The sequence below is a fragment of the Punica granatum genome, chromosome 2 (assembly GCF_007655135.1).
Source record: "Punica granatum isolate Tunisia-2019 chromosome 2, ASM765513v2, whole genome shotgun sequence".
Taxonomy (NCBI): Eukaryota; Viridiplantae; Streptophyta; class Magnoliopsida; order Myrtales; family Lythraceae; genus Punica; species Punica granatum.
Window position 1 is genome coordinate 38,355,227 of NC_045128.1, and position 21,035 is coordinate 38,376,261.

Genomic DNA, 21,035 nt, shown 5'->3' on the forward strand with positions numbered 1-21,035 from the left:
TGTACAAAAAGTTTTTATACAAAACTCAAAACTCTTGTACAACATGAATAAGTGTTTAGTATTTGGAGCGTGACTGAATTTTCAGTCACGGAACCCAAGCAATGTGCAAAAATCTAAATGGATGCCCAAGTCATTGAATTTTTTAATCATCCAGTTTATGATGACAAGGGACGGATTGAATGTGAGACTGAGCTAATTACTCCGGTAATCGATCATGAGCGACCATTTTCTTAGTCCCACCTAACCCAATCAAAAAATTTCACCTCCACTCCTCGAACTGTAATGACTTTGAGCTATCGCTCCTCGAATATTCACTCCTTCAAACTTTCAAATATGAACAGACCAGTCCTGTGGGATAAGTCAGCAGCCTATCAATTTGCCCTTGTCATCCATAGCCATCAATTTTGATGGGGTGGCCTCTGTGTGGCCGAATATCCAAATTGGCCAACTGTGTTGGACAACGGAGCCTCCGAGAATGGTTCCCAACAGGTTGCCTCACTCCCGTGTTGGAAGACCCACTCGGGCGGCTACTGGAGATTGATCGCAAATTGATGTAGATGATATTTTGAGCAACTCTTTTGATCGTAAGTAGTTCCGGGGGTACTTTTTCCATTTTGCAAGCTGAGGGACATATTTCAGAGGTGGAAAAAGTTTTGGGGGGTGGGTGTGGAGTGGTTGGTTTGGTTTTGGGGGTGGGGCCCGTGGGGGGTGTTTGGTGGGGCGGCGGTGGGTTCCTCCGGCGCGCGCGCCTTTTTTTTTTTTTTTTCCCCCCTCATTCTGATTGTTCCCCCAAGAAAGAAATTGCATATCGATATCATTGTTGACTTTTTTTTTAGTTACAGGGGATCTGATTCATCGATACTACAGATTGGTGAAGGAGTTTGATATTGTCCATAAAAATTAAGAGCAACTAAATTAAAAGGAAGTTTGGGAAATTCGGACACCTAAAAAAAAAAAAAGGAACTTGATAGTATATTAATTTATTCATACTTTGTTATTTTTTGTGAATAAAATTATAAAAGATATTACTTTTATAATTTTAAAAAATTGCACGTTAAATGTTATTTTATTTTCTCCCAATAAACTCTTATCATAAATTAAATTTGTATTTTTCTCCTTAATTGGTGATCGTGGCTTTGGTATTTATACATTTTTTTAATTACCCACTACTATATCATTTTCTTTCTCTTCCTACTTTTACTCTTTTCTCTCTCTTACTATTTCTCCCCCCTCCCTTCTTGACGTGATGTTTTTTACATTTTTCATTATCTATTTCAAATACTGACTGTAGCACGGGTACAATGCTTGTAACATAATATAAGAATAGTGAAAGTTAAAGAAAAAAGCATGGAAGTCTCTTTGGCGAAAAATCAAATGGGGATATAATGGTTTCGAGTCGGCAGAAACCTTGATCCCATTACCTTGAACATACGAACTAATCATTTATTAATAATTTGATACTATCAAACCCTCTCTCTCATTATCATTTATTAACTCAGTTTACGGCGTCACTGTTGTACTTTACTGTTCCCTTATACTGATGTTCTCAGTTATACTGCAATCACTGATCCACTATCGGGAATATTTGTCACGTCACCAATGGCGTCTTCTTTTGTACATAAGATACGAAGCTCCGGCTTGATTCCACCATCATCGAGTTCCTCTGAAGTTCTGATATCTCCGGGTCCTTTCCTGAGGGGTCGGTGCTCGTCGGTATAAGGAGAAGAGCAAGAGTATGGGGAAGTTCAGATGTTCTGTCCATTGGAAGTGCTTGTGTGGGCTGCTGCTGGTCTTTGTTGGAATCGTTGGTTCTCAGTCCATTGTCGAGTGCCTTCCTGGGTACCCCGGGAAGCTCCCCTTCAAGCTCGAAACCGGGTGAGCTATATGTTGGAGGGAATAACTGAATTGACAGGAGTTATATGCCGTAGTCACCAAACTAGTGTGTTTTGTTGCTTTGCACCTTACATGCCCTTTGGTTTTGGTTCGTATCCGCAGGTACGTAACCGTCGATAATTCCGAGCTGTTCTATTATTTCATTGAGTCATCAGGGAATCCCAAGGAGGACCCTATCTTCTTGTGGCTTACCGGAGGCCCTGGTTGTTCTTCCTTTAGTGGACTTGTCTACGAACTCGGTATGTATGCAATGTACATAGAATATATAGATAGGAGCATTCGCTATTGATGGTGGTTTCTTGGTGTTTTTCCTTCGTGAAATAAATCAACTCATATTAAATTGGAAAGTAGATTTCAGATTGAGTAAGGTACTTGCTTAAACTTTCCTTTCACCGGCTTTCGAAAGCAGAGCGCCCTTGTTTTCCACATCCACCTGTTCTTCGCAGGTCCAATGGAGTTTGATATCGAAAACTATGTCGGAGGATTACCAAAGCTGCAACCTTACGAATATGCATGGACAAAGGTACCATTACTCTACATGACAATTTAATTATGTTGCCTTACGTATAGCATTAAATGATTTATGATCAATCAAGATGATGTACTTTTCAGACAGCCAGCATCATATTTCTTGATTCACCAGTCGGTACTGGCTTTTCCTATTCGACTACTGCTGAAGGTTGGTACTCTTCAGACTCAAAATCGGCATCCCAAGCATATCAGTTCCTGAGGAAGGTACTTACAAACCATTTACCAATAGGCTGAAATCCCGTGTGATGTCCAGGTTGGTTCTGAAATCCTTTTTCTCGGTTATCTGATAGTGGATGATAGCGCACCCTCAATACCTCGCATTACAGCTATTCATTGGCGGAGATTCTTATTCAGGAATTATCGTTCCACAGGTCACCAAATATGTTGTGGATGGTAAAATTTTTTTGTGGAAATTGGTGTCATTTTTCTGGTGGATTTAAGTGCAGGTTTTGCCAATGTTACTTATTTAGATGCTTGTCTTCGGTGCACGAATTATTAGGTAACAAAGATGGAGCGGATCCACCTTTCAATCTCAAGGTACATCCTCGAACTACAGAGCTTCAATGATAATGGCTTGATTTTGTTTAATATGGTTCTCTATAGAAATATCATTCCCATTTCTTGGGCAAATCTTCTGTCGAACGACTCAGGGGTATCTCATCGGAAGTCCAGCAACAGACTCAGTTATCGATGAAAACTCCAAGATTGTCTTTTCCCACCGAATGGCGCTTATTTCTGATGAACTTTACGAGGTGATTCGATTGCCTTGTCTTAGTTTACATGAACAGCTTACCTGGTGAGGTTGTAAATGTTTTGACAAACGACTCCCGAGAAAAGTGATTTTGAAGTTCCCCCCAAATCTTCCATAAACGTTTTAGGCAGCCAAAACAAGTTGCAATGAAACCTATGTGAATGTCGACCCATCGAACACTAAGTGCACAGCTACTCTTGCAGCCATCAAAAAGGTAAGCAGGAAAATTTAAGCACTTCCTACCTTGGTACTCTTGTAAGGATTCCTCGGATATGTAGAAAATTACAGTAGTTATGCGAATCCCCAGTGCATCCAGGATATAAATACAAAGGACATCTTGGAACCCAAGTGCGCATCTGCATCCCCAATGTATAATCCCAACGAGAACCATCGATCAGTGCTTGAGAAGCCCGCGGAGTTCATTCTTTCACCTCCTAGAATTCCTGGCTTGTGGTGTCGGGTAAGAGCCTTAGGATATGACTGCTCCTGTTTTTCACAGGGTTCCAAAGGCCATTAAGGGCAGCAGATGTAGCTTTTGTTTCTGAAGAAATTTACTCTTTCTTCTGCAGAACTTTAATTACGCTATGTCCGATTGGTGGTCGAATGATATTCAAGTTCAGAAAGCTCTGAATGTCCGACCGGTTGGTTCAGAATTCATTTGTTGATCAAGCTTAGTGATTTTTTTGGCTACTGATGGGGAATAATCTTAAGAACCTTTTGGTTTATTTTGGGTGGTAGCAGGGTACTGTACTGCAATGGCAGAGGTGTAACAACAGCTTAGCATACACAAAAGATATCCCAAGCGTCGTTTATGTTCACAAGGAACTTAGTACACTTGGTTTGGAAGTGTTGGTTGAGTGGTAATTGATTTTTTTACCCGTTCAATTTCGAAGGCTCCATTTCTTTCATGAAGCATATTTGCAAACAAGAGCAAATCCATGATGAACAACTCGAGTTTTTGACATCAGATTCCTTTTGCTCAGCGGGGACCGTGACCTGGTTGTTCCATATGTTGGTACTGTAAATTGGATAACGTCTCTGAACTTGACTGTCGTTAATGACTGGAGGCCGTGGTTTATCGATGGGCAAGTTGCAGGGTAAGAGACCGGTCCCTCGCTATCTATCCCTGCAGATTCTACTCCTGAGCTTGAGTATTTCTACTTCTGAAAGTTCCGGCCTTGATAAATCAATGCAGATATACGAAGAAGTACTCGGAACATGGATTTTGTTTAACGTACACGACTATCAAGGCAAGTTGTTCAACTCCTTTCTACAGTTATTCTTAGCGCAGGGTGATATGCAGATGTGATGACATAAACATCTGTTCCACGTGATACAGGGCGCAGGGCATACTGCGCCGGAGTACAAGCGAAGAGAATGTTATGAAATGTTCGGCAGATGGATCCACTACTATCCTATATAAGATCGATACCTTTGTCTTCCGATCCCGAACATGCCCTGCGACTTCATAAGTTCTCATGTTCTCCCCTGATTGATTGTGATGATGATGATGATGAGGTTCACGAATGTAAAATAAAATGTTGGCAATGTTTTCCAGTATGTAAGAAATGTTAGAAAGGATAAATTATTCGCAGTATAACGTGAATATGGTTGAATCATGTTCTTTTCTCAGTCAGGATCGATGGACTGTATATTTTGCTCTTGGGAAAATGATTCGTTCCGTGTTTCATACGAGAATGCACTACAAAAACATTAACTGAGACTCTCTTTGATGCATAGACCAAATGAAATGCAGTAGTTAGATATTAACCACATCTCCAGCAGTTTCATGACATCGATCAAACATAGGTGGGACTGTAAATGCCATGAATCGTATATATTCTGGGAATTAATAGTCAGTTCGGGATGTAGGCCCGACTCATCGTACTAATTTCAGAGCATCGTTTTCTAGTATTTTCAAAACAATATTTATTATTATTATTATTATTTTTTTTTTTTTTTGTTTCCCTTCATTATCATTTCAATTTCTAGTATTTTCTAATAATTGTTTAGCGTAATGAACTTGAAAGTGTTGTTTATTATTTTTGAACTTATTATGAACTTATAAGTGTTATGGTTCGTTTTTCTCGAACATGTTATAAACTTATAAGTGTTATAGTTTATTTTCTTTCGTATAATTATTTATCTAAAGTGTATATTTTGTATCAAAATACTTTTTGTTATATCAAACTATTTTCTATTAACGGGTAAAAAATGAGTTCTCGTAAGTTTTGGAAGGATTTTGGATTATATGAATATAACCGCCCTAAATTCCCCATCCCTATTCTCCATAGCCCCCCCGGGGAGACATTTTGAAGGGGAGATGGACCAAATCCCAAGAACCACGTGCTCGCCTTCCCACGCTCCTTCCATACTTAAGAAGCTCCGGCTTGATTCCACCGCCATCGCAGATTGCCCGTAGGAGGAGAAGAACAAGAACATGGGGACGCTCAGATGCTCTGTCCTTGGGAAGTTCTTGTGCGGGCGATTGCTGCTGCTGGTCTCTGTGGGGTTCGTTGCTTCTCAGTCCATCGTCGAGTATCTTCCTGGCTACCCCGGGAAGCTCCCATTCAGGCTTGAAACCGGGTGAGCTCCGATTCCCGCTTTCTGTATGTTTGAGGAAGTGACTGGAATGACAGGAGTTATTTATTCATAGGCACCACATTTTGGGAATGACTGTGGTATCTTTCCTGACAGGTACATTTCCGTGGACGATTCCGAACTGTTCTACTATTTTATAGAGTCACAGGGGCACCCGAAAGAGGACCCCATCTTCTTGTGGCTTACCGGAGGCCCTGGTTGTTCTTCGTTCAATGGACTTATCTACGAGATCGGTATATGTTCCTTTTTCTATGCCGTAGAAAGGAAATGTATATTTCGATGGAGGTCCCTTTTTGTTTTTCCTTCTTGAATTGTCATTTTGCCTAATCTCAGCGTATAAGAGTTGCATTCCTGTACAAATTTCATCTTGTCGCTTGCTACATGGTATATCAACACTCGAACATGAACTACCCCTGTTTTGCATCTCTCTTTTGGCGGAACATGTAACGGCTTGGCATGCTTGAAGTGGTTTATATGCCAAATCACTCTGACTGGTTGCCTGTTGCAGGTCCAATGGAGTTTGACATCGAAAACTATGCGGGAGGACTACCAAGGCTGCGACCTTACGAGTACGCATGGACAAAGGTAACGTACTCTGTATGATGATCTAACTGCGTTGCATGCATACAAGAGAGATGATTTATGATTAATTACGACAATGAATTCTTCAGACAGCTAGCATCATATTTCTCGATTCACCAGTGGGTACTGGCTTTTCCTATTCGACTACTGCTGAAGGTTGGTACTCTTCAGACTCAAAATCGGCATTACAAGCATATCAGTTTCTGAGAAAGGTATGTATGCACTAACCAATACATTAAAAGATATTGAACTTCCCTGCACAACTGTTTAAGTATTTACCCATAGCCATCTGGTCTGATGCCCAGTTTGGTTTCTGAAATCCTTCTCTTTGCTATATGATAGTGGATGGTAGCGCACCCTCAATACCTCGCATTACAGTTATTCATTGGAGGAGATTCGTATTCAGGAATGATAGTTCCACTCGTAACCAAATATGTTGTCGATGGTAAATTCTTATGCGGAAATATTTGCATGCTTATTCTGGTAGGTTAAGGTTCACATTTTGCTATTATTACTTACTATGATGGTTGTCTGGTGTATTGGATTATTAGGTAACAAGGATGGAGTGGATCCACATTTCAATCTCAAGGTATAGCATTAAGATATAGAGCATCAGTGACTTGATTTTATTCAATATGACTCTATATAGAAAGGTCACTATAACCTTTCTTGAGCAAATTCTGCGTCTAACATCTCAGGGATATCTTGTTGGAAGTCCGAGAACAGACTCGGTTATTGATGAGAACTCGAAGATTGTCTTTGCCCATCAAATGGCACTTATATCTGATGAACTCTATGAGGTAGTTTGATTCTCCTGTCTTTGCTTTCATATTTAGCTCTCCTGTTCAGATTGCTGAGGAGGGAATGTGAATATGCCGCCTCTTGATTTAATGGTGTGCTAAATCAAACAATCTGCTTTTAGGCAGCCAAAACAAGTTGCCATGAGAACTATGTGAGTGTCGATCCATTGAACACAAAATGCAATGCCACTCTTGCAATCATCGACAGGGTAAGTAGAAGAATTAAACACTTCCAATATTGATACAGCGCCTTCCATCAACATTCCCCAGAAGCAGAACTTAAAAGTAGTTGAGTGAATCCCCAGTGTGTCAAGGATATATTCAAGAATGACATCTTGGAACCAAAGTGTGTATTTGCATCCCCGAAGATGAATCCTGAAGTGGGCCGTCGATCAGTGCTAGAGAAGCCCGAAGATTTCATTCTTTCGCCTCCTAGAATTCCTGACTTGTGGTGTCGGGTAAGAACTTACAATGAGCCCAACTCAATTAGTTAGAATTCTACTATATTACCAGGCTTCGGCTTTCCAAGAGATTTTTCTCTTGTCTATGCAGACTTTTAACTATGCTATGTCCTACTGGTGGTCAAACGATATTCAAGTTCAAAAGGCTTTGAACGTCCGACCGGTTGGTTTATCATTGCTTCATTAATTCAGTTTAGTAGTTTTTTGGTTAATAATGGAATACTCTTTGATGAACTTGCTGGATTCGCTCGAGCGGTAACAGGGGACCGTACTGGATTGGAAGAGGTGTAACAAAAGCTTAGCATACACCAAAGATATACTAAGCGTCGTTTATGTTCACAAGGAGCTCAGCACGCTCGGGCTGGAAGTATTAGTCGAGTGGTAATTCAATGCAACCCATTCAATCTCAAAGGCTCATTTTCATTTTCTGAAATATACTTTCACACTAGAACAAACTTTCATGAAAGATTATTAGCTACCCGAATTTGACATCAAATTGCCTTTGCTTCTCGTTGATGGTTACTTTTGTTCAGTGGCGACCGTGACATGGTTGTTCCGTATGTTGGTACCGTAAATTGGATCACGTCTCTCAACCTGACCGTTGTAAATGACTGGAGGCCATGGTTTGTTGATGGACAGATTGCAGGGTGAGGGGCAGGTTTGCTTACTTCTGATCATTGCTTCTAGTTCTAAGATTCTGATCTTGATATCTAAATGCAGATATACAAAGAAGTACTCGGAACATGGGTTTCGTTTAACTTACACGACAATCAAGGCAAGTTGCGCAGTCCTCTCAATAGTTATTCTTAGCGGGGGCGACAATCTGAGGTGATGACATATAAATCTGTTCCTTGTGGTGCGATACAGGGTGCAGGGCATACTGCTCCGGAGTATTATCGAAGGGAATGTTACGAAATGTTCGATAGGTGGATCCACTACTATCCTATATGAGACCGACTTCTCTGTCCTTCGATCTCGAACATGTCGCAAGGCTTCATAGGTTATCATGTACCAGCTTGATGACGATGAGGAGGATTTCGCTGCATGTAAAATAAAATATTTCGCTTCATAAGAATGTAACCTGATCCAGTAAGTAAAAAGAAAAAGGAGCCACGGCCACTTGGTCATTTCCATCGAGAAAAACTTGGATCAGTGTCACATAAATTTCAAATCTATGTAATTATCCTTTTCGAGAAAAATGGAAAACGAAACGGTTTTCAAATCGGAAATAAATTAACTTTTACCATTTTTGGGTATGTTACGTAGATTTCAAATCTATGTTACACTCATATAAGAATTTCTCCATTTCCATCAACGGCTAATTTGTCAAATTCAAATTCAAAAGTGTACCTAGTTGCAAGCCGATGCGAAGTGGGGATAATCTCAGAACACCTTGTGGTATAATTAAAAGAAAAAAATTATCATTAACCATTTATCAGTCATTTACCTCAAAACTTCATGGACTGAATAAAAGAAATAAGAGGGTAAATAGAAGACAACGTAAAATTCCATTAACGAGAATTAAACCTGAAATTTCATGATTTCTAAGTAAGAACGCGTCATCAATACCGCAATCTTTCTCGATATTCTTGTATTTATATGAAAAAAGGATGATTATTAGCCTACACAATGTATATAAGCTTTTCTCCATACCTCGAATATGGTGGTATTTTTTTTTTCTTTCACAAACAAATTGGAGGAAATAGCCGAAAATGTACGTAAATTGATGAATGGAGGGTTAGAGGGGGTAATGAGCACGCCATCTATATGGGCCACACCTTGCATAAGGACAAATGGGCCTTTAATTGTGGGCTTGAGCCCATTAACCTGAACTAGCAGATTTTACTTTTTTTTTTCGGTGTGCACAGCAGCACATGGATAATCATAAGTCAAATAGGTCATAACTAATTCAGTTCGAGCCGAGTCGACCTACTAAAGGATAAAACTCTCACAACATAGATTTTCTCTATTCATAATACTCGACCCCATATTATTTTGGAATAATCTTTAATGAACTTTCTGATTTCTTTTGAGTAGTAGTGGGCTTACTATACTGGATTGAAAGAGGGGTAACAAAAGCTTAGCTCTGGTGATTATAGACTATTGATATGGTCAGTCGGGCGGCGACCGCTAAGTCACTTATTTTGAGTTATATGGGAACACAAGGCCTTCGCGTCCCCGTAGATTGTGTGATTTCTACTATACACAAAAATATATCCAGAGCATCGTATATGTTAGCAAGGAACTCAGTACACACTCGGGTTGGAAGCATTGTTCGAGTGGTAATTCATCACAACCCATTCGAAGTCGGAAAAGCTCATTTCGCTGATTGCGAAATGAGCTTCGTATATTCGCTGAAATATTCGCTGATTGCGACTTCTCATCGATGGTTACTCTGTTCAGTGGGGACGCTGACATGGTTGCTTCGTATGTTGTTGGTGCTGCCATACCTAAGTTGAATAACGTCGTCTCTGAACCTAACAGTCGTAAATGACTGGAGACCGTGGCTTGTTGATGGACCGGTTGCAATAAGGGACCGATTGTCACTATACTGATCCTTAAGTTTTCATGTTCGCCCATGGTTGAGGATGACGATGAGCTTCACTTATTTTTCAAAAATAAATTATTAAAAATGGATTTAAGTATGAAAGGCTAAAATGGAGAAATTCTTCGGCGCGCGGACACACATATGGAGCTACGACCACTTGAACATTTCCATCAATGCCTAATTTATAAAATATTAATTAATTAAAAGAACCAAGTGCGAAACTGCGTGATCTCAACGAAAAAAATAAAAAAAATCCCGAGCATACCTAAATGTTTATGATCATAATATCATATGATATAATTGAACCATCCTTTAGTCATTTGTCGCAAAATTTCAATTCCTGGTGCAACCAATCCATATGCAATTTGTAAATCTTTACTGTTTAGTTTTCTTGCGTTTATTGAAGAAAGGTTTTTTATTAGCAAAAATAAAAATAAAATACAACGTATATAAACCTTTTTCCCACACCTGAAATATGGTGGTCATTTTATTTCTTTTTCTTTTATTGCGGTGCAAATTATAAATTGGAGAAAATAGCTCAACTGATGTATAGATTGATTGATAGGTAGACTAGCTAGCAGGTGTTAGAGAGGGTAATAAGCAAGCCATCTATCAATCATTGCGAGGCATTCCTTCGGTTTGTACTCTGGAGCTGTATGCCCTCCTCCCTGCATCAAAATTAATTAATTAATTAGAAGAATGTCAAGCACCTTCGATCAGCTCGTCCATAAAAAAAATTAAAAAAATTAATTACAATCGAACCACATCGATCGTGATCGTTTAGTGATGTAAAGAGAAAGAAAACTTTCGGATTCGCTCTTCCCAAGATGTGATAGTTAATAAGAGCACGAAGTTTACAGTACTAGAAGAATCGACTTCGATGGATCAGGGCTACAGGACTTGCCTTGATTGTCGTAAATGTTAAGTCATAGTTGGTATTCTCGAACAACGTAGAGTATCTACAAAAAACATTAATTCATTTGAATTCCAATACGATATATTACGAAACAAAACCAAGAAATGATTTTTGTGAAGATACGACGTCTCTGATTATGCAAACGTTAAAATCGGAGAAGTGAAAGATTTTTTGATTTTTTTTTCCCCTCACCCGGCGATTTGGCCTTCCACGAACCACGGCGCCCAACTACCAAAAACGGTTAAGTTGAGGGACTTGATCCATTCCATGGTGCCAATATATGGAATTGCAAAGTCATGATCTCCACTGCACCACCGACACATATATACATTCATAAGTGACTAAAATAAGGAAACCTTTGTTTAGCAGCGCGTAAACGTACATAAGAGAGAGATAATTGAATGATAAATTAAATATGTATGTATATTTTTGGTTATCATAGTCAGTTGAAATGTATCGATCGAGCGAATGATAATTTGCTCGGATGAAGTTAAGAATTTATGCTAAACATGTACGGATGTATAGTGAAGAATGGAACCTGTAAATTAGGACACGCAGGGATGTCTTGGTGAGGTTGTAGTGATAAGGCACAGTGCTCAATACATTCTTCGTGTAAGACAAGCTCTTGTTGCATCTCTGCCACTCCTCCTTCGTCCCCTAGTTAATTCGATCCACTCACAATAGAATCATTAGTATAATACATCGAAAAAAGATTAACAAAATTTAGTGATTACAATAGAATTTATTAAAAAGAAAATTACCTCTCTTACGTGAAGTGCTCTTTGAACTGTTTTATCGTTTGCCCAAATGTAAGAGTAGAGGTAGTTATAACTCTGCAAAGAAAATTAAAGAAAATTGATTTTTAAGTTTTCGTGAAAACATATATATGAAAGTCCTTCTCGTGGTGGGACTTCATAGAAATGAAAAGATAAATAAGGGCATGTAAAGAAAAGAAATACAGTGGAGTGATACAATCTCTCGACTTTAGAGGGTCCGAATTCAATTCTTGTAGTGGAATTATATGTGCCTTTTTATTACGGATTTTTTTTAATACTAAATTCATGAGTCACTCGTGTAATCAAAGAATAAATTTAGTAGCAAGACTTTTTGTTTCCTGCTGAGACTTCCTAATCTATTGGTGCCGTTATTTGTCCTCGATTATACGGCTTTCTTTTTATAAAGAAACAAGGAAAAAGATTGGCTTTAGTCCTCAACCTTTGCATTTTTTTTTTTTTTTTTAAAAATTTTAAATGTGTTTTAAGTTAAAACTTATCCTCAGCTTTTTCAGAATAGTTGTTTTAGTCCCCATCAATTTTTTTTTTATCTTTTCCCATAGAAAAAGTATTTTTCAACAAAAATATGTTCAAAATAAAACAATGAAATTTTTTTATTTACAAAAAGAACAAAATGGAGAAGCGGGGAACGGGAGCAGTGGGCTCACCAGCAACCACCCTTCAATCAAGGTGACCGGCCATCCCACTAAGGCGGTGGTGACTAAGTAATGGTGATTGCCGGAGAGGCCACAAAGCCCCCTTCTTGTCTCCTCCCCTTTCTCGATTATATATATTATTTCTTTATTCTAGGTAGTGGAGGCCTTGTTGGCAGCCACCACTGCCGCAGTGGGGTCATCACGCAACCCTAATTAGGATGGAGGTGGCCGCTGGCGAGACATTCACTTCTTTGAAATCGAGATCAAAGTTGATCTCAATTTTAGAGTGGGGCCCTCATTGGTGACTAGCCGCTTCCTTGATTGAGTTCGCCGGAGTCGTTGCCAAGATCAATCGCCCTCTCTTCCTCCCAACTTAATTTTTTGGAGTTTCTTTATATATATATATATAATTTATTTTTAAATATTCTTTTCAATTAGAAAGATGGTTTTTGGATTGAAAAAGTCAAAAATTTGATGGAAAAAAATTAGTAGAGCACTAGAAAATAACCCTATTGGAGAAAGTTTAGGATAAGTTTCAGTTGAGTTAGAGGTTTAGAATAAAAATTTAAAAAATATATATATAAAAGGTTGAGAACTGAATATGATCTTTTTTTTCCCAAGAAATAATAACGCATAATTCAAATAAAAAGGTATTAGTATAGTGACACACGCATTCGTTTGATAATAAAAAGTTTTCGAATCTGAAACTCGTTGTGAAACTACCTTTACCCATTTATAATAGCGGCTAGAATTTTTATTTCATTATATTAGGCCAAAGACCTCCTTCTTACAGAAAAATTATGCAGAGTTCATGTCTAGTGAAATTTATGACAAGACATCGATTCATGTATAATATGTCCGTCAACATACTTGATGCTTAAATTAGCTCTCCCCATTGGATTAGGAAGTCAAGATATCTTGCTTATACGTAAGGAGAACTCATTCGGTGGTGATTAGGACTTCAGATACTGTACCCTTTCTAACCACGGGAAATTTCAATCAACATTTGAGAGGAACGAAAGTGAAATCGTACGTACCCGGCACCATTGTTTTGAAAGAGATCGCAGAGGGGATAAAACGATGTCAATATTATCATCCCCAACTAGCCTTCTGTTCCACATAGAAGTACGACTCGAATTTGGTTGTGGAGACAGCAGGGCACACGTCGGTTCGAGTATATGACCTGGGTATATCTTGTCAGTGCACTGCAAATTAGCAATATCATCAAAGACACATTAGTTATATCAATTTGTGGGTTCGGATGTATATATGTTACGTATAAGTTGGCATAAGTTGTGCAACTGTGACACGAAATCGCTCTTTCATTGAGATAACTGAATAGAAATGATCATATTTCCAGTTAAAGTGCGCTTACTATCGATATGTTCTGCAGGGCGGCGAGACAGGCAGCGTTACTCGGATCCACGTCCATGTAATCTCCTTTGCAATTTATTCTTGCTGACTGATAAATTAGGCAATGCCAAACGCCACAAAATAAATAAATAAATAAATAAATATAAATATAAATAAAAAATGAAAACAACCATCATTAGTAGTTTGATAATTAATCATGTTATAGTGCAATATTCACGATTGTACCAAATCATGGAGTTGCTAGTACTTATTTTGAATCGTACTACATTTCTTAACTTTACTTCACCTGGTAAAGTTCATCGGATATAAGTGCCACGAGGTGGGCATACGGAACTCTCATACTAATGTCTTTCGCTTCATAGGTTACCGGGTTCCCGATCACATAACCCTGTCAAAACATTTTCAAAAGGCAAAAACCAAGACGTGATGTACACATAGGTTTAATCATTGAGACCAACGATCGATACAGGCTCCTAGCTTAGTTCACTTGGTTTCCATGTGTCAAACACAACCACACGTGACGTACCCTTAGATTCATTTCGGGATCGAGGCCAACTTTGTTCCCTGCCACCACAGAAAATCAAGTGATATCGAGCAGATAAGTCAATTAATGATGATAACAATGTCAATGATTTCGACACTTAACAAACCTTCAAGAAAATGAAATTATCATCATCACAAAAGAGAACATCTAAAAGGATAATTACCATTGTATATTTCCTCGACGAGCATTGGAATAATCTTGCCGGAATAAGAATCACCGGTGATATAGAGCGGATTATCTTGAAATTGTGGGTGAGACAGGAACCACTGAAAAATTTTAATTTGTCAAGAAAATGAATTAATTTACCTCGATTGTAACTTTATGTGAAAAAATTATATTCTCCCCCCACCTATATTGTCAAGCAGTCGACCCAAAGTTCTTTAATTATAACTGAAATTTAACATTTTTAGTTCCACCTTCCGCAAAAATTCATAAAGCAAAGCGGTTTGCGAGGTATCGCTATTTTCGAATCCGGTCCAACTCTTTGCGTACGAAAATCCAGTCCCAACAGGCGAGTCCACAAAAATAATATTTGCGACCTGAAAAATTTGCACTTTCATTACACACCGTCACGATTTTCATATGAACTAGATCGCAAGTAATATATATGAATAGAATGAGAAAATACCTAAACATGAAATTTAAAAACATATTCAAAGGCAGTAACATATTTCAAGTAGGCAAGAGGATGATGTGTGTATTGCACCTTTGTCCATGAATAAGGGTTCAACTTTAATACTGCTCTCTTCCCTCTAGATTTCGAGTAGTCAAAGAGTAACGGACCTGCAGAAAGGCATATTAGTGAAGGACCTTTACAGTTCATTCGTATTAGTTTTCATATTTCTTTTATCTTTCCTCAATAATACAATTCTCATTTATCATCACTATTTTGTATGAAATTACATCAAGTTATTATAACAATGGAATGATGTTAAATTAATAAAATCAACATTTTATTCAAAATATATAGAAAGGGAGAATTGTAAAAATGACCATTATTTTCCGGGCATAGGCCCCGTATCTTACCCAAAAAACAAAAGACCATTACAAAAAATCAAATAAAAAATTACATGGAAATAAAATTATGTGAATGTAGGTAGCACATAAATTATTAAATTATGAAGAATTACGAATAAAATATGATGTCCAGTCGAGTTTCTTGGCAGAATTATACCTAATATATTCTAGTAGTAATTTGTGAAAGAAAAAGTTAGAAAAAAAAAATTCTTAAAAGAAAAAGGAGAGAAGTGGTCCCTATTGGGCCATTTGTCAAATTAAAGCCTATTAAGAAGTAAAATTTTGCTCAATCGTGAATTTTCTGCATTTATAAAATACGAATATGAGGATTAGTCGGGATTTATTGGATTTTCGGATATCATGGTTCATATAAAAAAAGAAAAATTTATAAAATATGAATATGAGGATTAGTCGGGATTTATTAGATTTTCGAAAATCACGGTTCATACAAAAAAAAATACGAAGATGAAAGATATGCTGAACCACCTGCATTAATCAGCGCGAGCTGTAACTCTTATCTAGCTATATCTGGTAGTTGATATCAAAGTCCTCTCCTCTTTTTTTTTTTGGTTGCTTGTGGATATTAAAGTCTTCTCTGTGCTCATTAAATTGCCAATTAGTGACTTCCGTTTGGATAAACATTATTGGGCTTCCATGGAGGACTCCAGTCTCTAATTTAAGACATGCTGTCTGAAAATGGCAATCACAAACACATGTTCAAAACATAATATCAAACCCATCGATCAGATCCCGACGTTCAACATTTCCTCATTTTTTTAGTCTTAAGAAGCAGGTGATCTAATCAATTCTGAATGCCACAAGTAACTAGAAAATGATACAGTTACAAGATTATAATAAGTAAACAAAATGATAACCGGAAGAATATTACCGAAAAAAATGATTCTCGGAAGAAAGCGATCGGTCAGAGAGGAAAAGCACGTTACCGATTTCATAAATGAGGCCAGAGAAAGCGGAGCAACCAGGGCCACCGGTCAGCCAGAGAAAGAGGGCGTCGTCCTTTGGGCTCCTCTCCGATTCAATGAAGTAGTAGAATAGCTGAACCTGCTCTAATTCTCCCACTCCAATGTACCTGCGTACATATATATATCATCACTTGTATTCAATTTGATACGCACGGTATACAAAGGCAGCATCTCTTTTTTCTTTACGAAAGAAAGAACATGCAGTATGTCCATCTTTTTTGCTGCGGTATATGTAAGCAGATGTTTGTGCAGATCAGGTGGTGTATATATATATATATATATATATATTAATTATAGTGATGGCGAACCAGAAAATGCAATGAAACATAGCAAGTAGAGAAAAATGTAAGGAGGAAAGGCGCTAAGGCTAGAGTAAGCTCTGAAGGAAATTAAACTCGTGTACGTATGTACCCGGTTTCAAGCTGGAAGGGAAGATCACCCGGAAACCCCGGTAGGGTCTTTATGATGGAGTGAGACGATGGAACCACGTCGGAGACGCACAACAGCATCAGTGAGATAATAGTACTCAGGGTAATAGTTGCTGTGCTCCTTGTCATTCTCATTCGATTGCCCAATCGAGAGAGGGGAGTTTTCGTATTAGTTAGTAATTGGCTCACTCTGGGCCCGGACATCTGCATGTTTAATTTATACAGAGGACAGAAAGACCGATCCCCAATCACGTCTAATCCTTCGGCAAAAGGAAAATAAAAAAAAATTTAAAAGATAAACATGAAGAATAAACACAAAAAGTTGTACGTCCCAACTAATTGTGTATGATCTCTTTGTCGGGGCATATACGCCCCTCAAACTCGAAGTGATTTTGTAGGTTCATCCATCGTTTTCCTTTATCCGTCCCGAGTGTGACGAGGTTGCTCTTCGAGAATTGTTCGTCTCTGACGACATGAAACTAAATGTGACTCATAAATTGGTTTTGTCATGACAGGAAATTTTACCAATATATATATATATATATATATATATTAATCTACACTAATTTCACGAGAGTTCTCCATTCGTTCGATGAGAGCTTTTCATACATTTCCTTAGTGTAACGAGTTCTAAACTTTTTCTATGGCGATTTTTTTTGGGTAAAATCATGAGTGCTATTAGTGTATATTGGCTAAGATTAATCATGTTCAAGCGTCAGTTTAGCCATAATTTCTTAATTACATGTGTATGATTTGAGGATGAGGGTCGCTTTAAAAGAAGTCGGAAGATAAGACTTGAAATTTTAGCATCAGAATGCATGCATGGTCGAATTCACAAGCATCTAACATATATCCCTATAAAGGCTCTTTTAAAAAAAAATGGTAATAATGAATGATTCCGGCTTCGGCGACTAACCCCAGAGACTACATAAATACCTTGTAAGTCCATAAGATATGTTAGTTTGATATATCATGCATGATACCTTGTAAGTCCATGGGACATGTTAGTTTGATATATCACTCCGGCTGCACAGATGGCCTGTTAAAAAATAAAAAAAAACAAAGAAAATCTACCAACGTGGCAAGTGGTTTGGCTCTTATTTCGCTTAAGCAAGGTTTCAAATTCGAGTCATTGTGAATGTAGAAAATCTATACTGAGAAAGTTTTACCTCTCGATCCGGCTTAACTGGATTAGTTGGGCCTAATTGAGTTTCCGAATACTATGATTCACACTGAAAAAAATAAATAAATCTAGTTTTATTTATTTTCTAAATTACAAAAAGAAGAATTAAATCGAAAAAGGAAGATTTAGAAGCTAAACACCAATGAAGGCCGACGCCGGCTAACAATAACATGATCGATCAAGCCAAGTGCCAGCTAAATTCGACTTCGTAGTCCCATAAATGATGGATCAATCCGTAAAGTAATCCCCTCCCAAGTTGTCACATGAATCCACTTATTCTATCAGTTAATTATTAATATTATAGAGAGTGACATGTATGATCATCTAGAGCTGAGAAGAAATTAGTTTCAACCTTGAATTTACTGGTATAAATTAAAAACTAAAGGAACTCCTTTAAACTACCGAGATGATGAATCCAATTAATAGTTCAATTTGATCTACGTAAGGAAAAGAATAGAAGTTTGAAATCTGGAAAGCACAATTTTTCGAATGTTGAATGAGTAATATTAACTGCTCAATCTCCCGATCGTGAGAGTAATGCTTTCCACGATTTTTCTATCGAAAAAGGCGCCTGTCTGGAAAAGGTTATAATTGATCGATCATTAACCTTCTCGTATATAAAACGTGTCCAGAAAGTGAATTTTCGCTTTACTGAAAAGCCAAAATTCACCTTTTTAAAAATTTTTTTCGGTGGAAGCAAAATTCACATTTAGTTTTTACCAATGGGACGACTTTCGGAAGTCATACATATAAAAGCTATTCTTAATCCGAAAATTGCAATTCAACGACTAGCCAAAGGCGGATTGGTAATTTCATATCACTTGCTGCAAACGTACCTACAACATCAACAACACCCCCCACCGGACAGTCGTCTCTTCCACAAAAAATAAAATAATAATAATAAAAATAAATAAATCTTATGATTATCTCATCCGGCCTCTCTTTCCATTTTTTGTTGCAATAAGTGATGAATTTCATTAGTATGAATCGAAATCCCAAAGAATATATACATATAAGCTCAAGCCCCGTCAATTATCAAAGTGTAAAATGAAGATTCAAAAACAGACTCGCAAAAACATCCATAGACACGTATTCTTCTTGTTCTTGGATAAGTTTATATTCCTTTTTTTTTTCTCAAACCGAGCTATCAGTATATTTATCTTTTCTCTGCAATCAGCAGATCTTCTCAAATCTTTTCTAATATATCCGCGATTGTACGCATGCGTAGAAACAAGCACAAAATGCTGTAACTACGGGAAACGCATGACATATTATTTAAGATGATGGGCAGTCAAAATATTAATTATTTCTCTAACAAGGTATATTAAAAATTGCAATAATATTTATATGAATATTCCTTTAATATTGACAAAATTATACCAGTCACAATTATGAGTCGTATTATTGCAAATTATCAAGAGAATTTTTTAGGACGGATCGCTTTAATTTTCTTGGGGTCGGGAAAAATCCAGTCTTAGACACGTGCCTCCCTAGTGCATCTCACGAACCTCGCAAAAAGGGAGATCGAGAGGGAATATTGATTTCCCTCTCTGATTTTTAAATGACAGAGTGTACAAGTAAATAGAGAGAATTTAACTTAGGTTTAAAGGTACCTGGACGGTATTTGTAGAAGTTGCGAGTTATCTCTACCAAGATACCATAATCTGATATGAATATGTACTATCCCATGAAGATATCCACTAGGTTTAACGAAGATATTGCTAGAATATTGATAGATATCACCGAATATATTCATAGTGAGGTTTCCTGATAGGAGAGATGTTATCATAATGGGGAGGATTGAGGTGGACACGATCCAGTAAATAGGGCCAATATTTTTTGGTCCCTAACAAATTTAAAGCCATAAATGATATATTCACCCAAAAAAAACCATAAATAATATCAAAGAGAAATGAGTAACATAATGGCATGCGCTTTCACTAGCAATCAAGAGGTTCTATATTAGATACCCATCATGGGACTGTCTATGTCCTTTTATACTAATTATCAAGATTAAGATTTATATTTTATTATATTACGTCCTTGATCTTCCCCAGTAACCGTATATATATATATATATATATATATATATATAAATGATCATAACATTATAGAGATACGATAGTACAGAGTCTCATCCGAAATCTAGAGATTTCGAATTTGATTCTTATTAAATCAAAATCTCATGCCCCGTCTCTATCAAAAGAGAGGGTATTACAGTGACAGACGTTTTCGCCTTATAACTAGGAGCTTCTAAGTTGAACACCCAATTAACTACTTGTATTACTTTATTAGTTATTAGGATTTTTATTCATTGTACTAGACTCACGGGTCTCTCTTATAATCGAAAATAATGAAATTATGTCTTTCTCTTTGTGGAAATTTATCCAATCCAAAGAGAGGGCCGATCGAGGAATGTCCAAAATGAACATAGTATACTGCAAAATGAACATAATCGACTGGAGCTAAAGTACAGTCTATTCTGTTGAATTTTGTAGCTAACTATATGCATTTGAGAAATCTGAATTAGTCTCGCTCGGGACCGGATAAGCTCCCCTTTCTCTTTGTTAGGATACGCACTCTTTTTAAAAAAAAAAAAATGGTTGTAAGATGTTGGGGAGGACAATCACCGAACAATATGATTGCATGGCAGTGATTTACTTTGTTTATATTCCGCTGATAGATCATGGATAGTAATCGACTCTGATTAGCCGAAATTGCAGAACGTGCTGGAAAACAAAGTCAAGAATTAATAAAAATTGGAGACGACTGTTAGCTCGTGATGGGGCGTGCTTAACAACTGCACCTTTTAAATGGTGGATGAGTGAATGTTATTCTATCTAGCAACTACGCTGCATACTAACACGAGGCTGTACGTGTGTGTATTCTAAGAAAATTTTATCACGTAGCGTGAGGAAATGAAGATGACTTAAAACTGTAAAATTGCAGATTTTAATAGTTCTTTTCGGCTATTTTATTGCAACGAAAGATACT

At 37.5% G+C, this 21,035-nt stretch overlaps 3 protein-coding genes across 5 annotated transcripts; 2 read left to right on the forward strand and 1 right to left on the reverse strand.

The window, feature by feature from the left end:
- The first annotated feature begins 1,555 nt into the window (after window positions 1–1,555).
- Window positions 1,556–4,865, forward strand: LOC116193543 (serine carboxypeptidase-like 18). Of its 3 annotated transcripts, XM_031522286.1 has the most exons (14): window positions 1,567–1,875; window positions 1,996–2,132; window positions 2,340–2,416; window positions 2,506–2,628; window positions 2,715–2,817; window positions 2,924–2,961; window positions 3,075–3,176; window positions 3,303–3,389; window positions 3,483–3,635; window positions 3,745–3,816; window positions 3,917–4,035; window positions 4,159–4,272; window positions 4,371–4,425; window positions 4,515–4,865. In XM_031522286.1, exons 1-14 carry the CDS (start codon window positions 1,736–1,738, stop codon window positions 4,596–4,598), a joined length of 1,404 nt encoding a protein of 467 aa, XP_031378146.1. In that variant the 5' UTR covers window positions 1,567–1,735; the 3' UTR covers window positions 4,599–4,865. The 3 variants fall into 3 exon arrangements, with proteins under 3 accessions (XP_031378148.1, XP_031378147.1, XP_031378146.1); XM_031522287.1 differs by lacking the exon at window positions 3,303–3,389 and having other exon boundaries at window positions 1,565–1,875; XM_031522288.1 differs by lacking the exons at window positions 4,371–4,425; window positions 4,515–4,865 and having other exon boundaries at window positions 1,556–1,875; window positions 4,144–4,273.
- Window positions 4,866–5,472: 607 nt separating this feature from the next.
- Window positions 5,473–8,848, forward strand: LOC116193504 (serine carboxypeptidase-like 18). The gene is made up of 14 exons (XM_031522229.1): window positions 5,473–5,761; window positions 5,873–6,009; window positions 6,285–6,361; window positions 6,448–6,570; window positions 6,701–6,803; window positions 6,910–6,947; window positions 7,057–7,158; window positions 7,281–7,367; window positions 7,464–7,616; window positions 7,711–7,782; window positions 7,882–8,000; window positions 8,153–8,266; window positions 8,340–8,394; window positions 8,487–8,848. Exons 1-14 carry the CDS (start codon window positions 5,616–5,618, stop codon window positions 8,568–8,570), a joined length of 1,410 nt encoding a protein of 469 aa, XP_031378089.1. The 5' UTR covers window positions 5,473–5,615; the 3' UTR covers window positions 8,571–8,848.
- Window positions 8,849–10,524: 1,676 nt separating this feature from the next.
- LOC116196026 (serine carboxypeptidase-like 10) lies at window positions 10,525–17,061 on the reverse strand. The gene is made up of 14 exons (XM_031525533.1): window positions 16,842–17,061; window positions 16,392–16,537; window positions 15,137–15,213; window positions 14,847–14,969; window positions 14,594–14,696; window positions 14,413–14,450; window positions 14,173–14,274; window positions 13,888–13,974; window positions 13,550–13,717; window positions 11,845–11,916; window positions 11,622–11,740; window positions 11,276–11,389; window positions 11,072–11,126; window positions 10,525–10,835 (listed from the first exon to the last, which is right to left on the reverse strand). The coding sequence occupies exons 1-14, from the start codon at window positions 16,991–16,993 to the stop codon at window positions 10,752–10,754; spliced, it is 1,440 nt and encodes a 479-aa protein (XP_031381393.1). The 5' UTR covers window positions 16,994–17,061; the 3' UTR covers window positions 10,525–10,751.
- Between the last annotated feature and the right edge of the window lie 3,974 nt (window positions 17,062–21,035).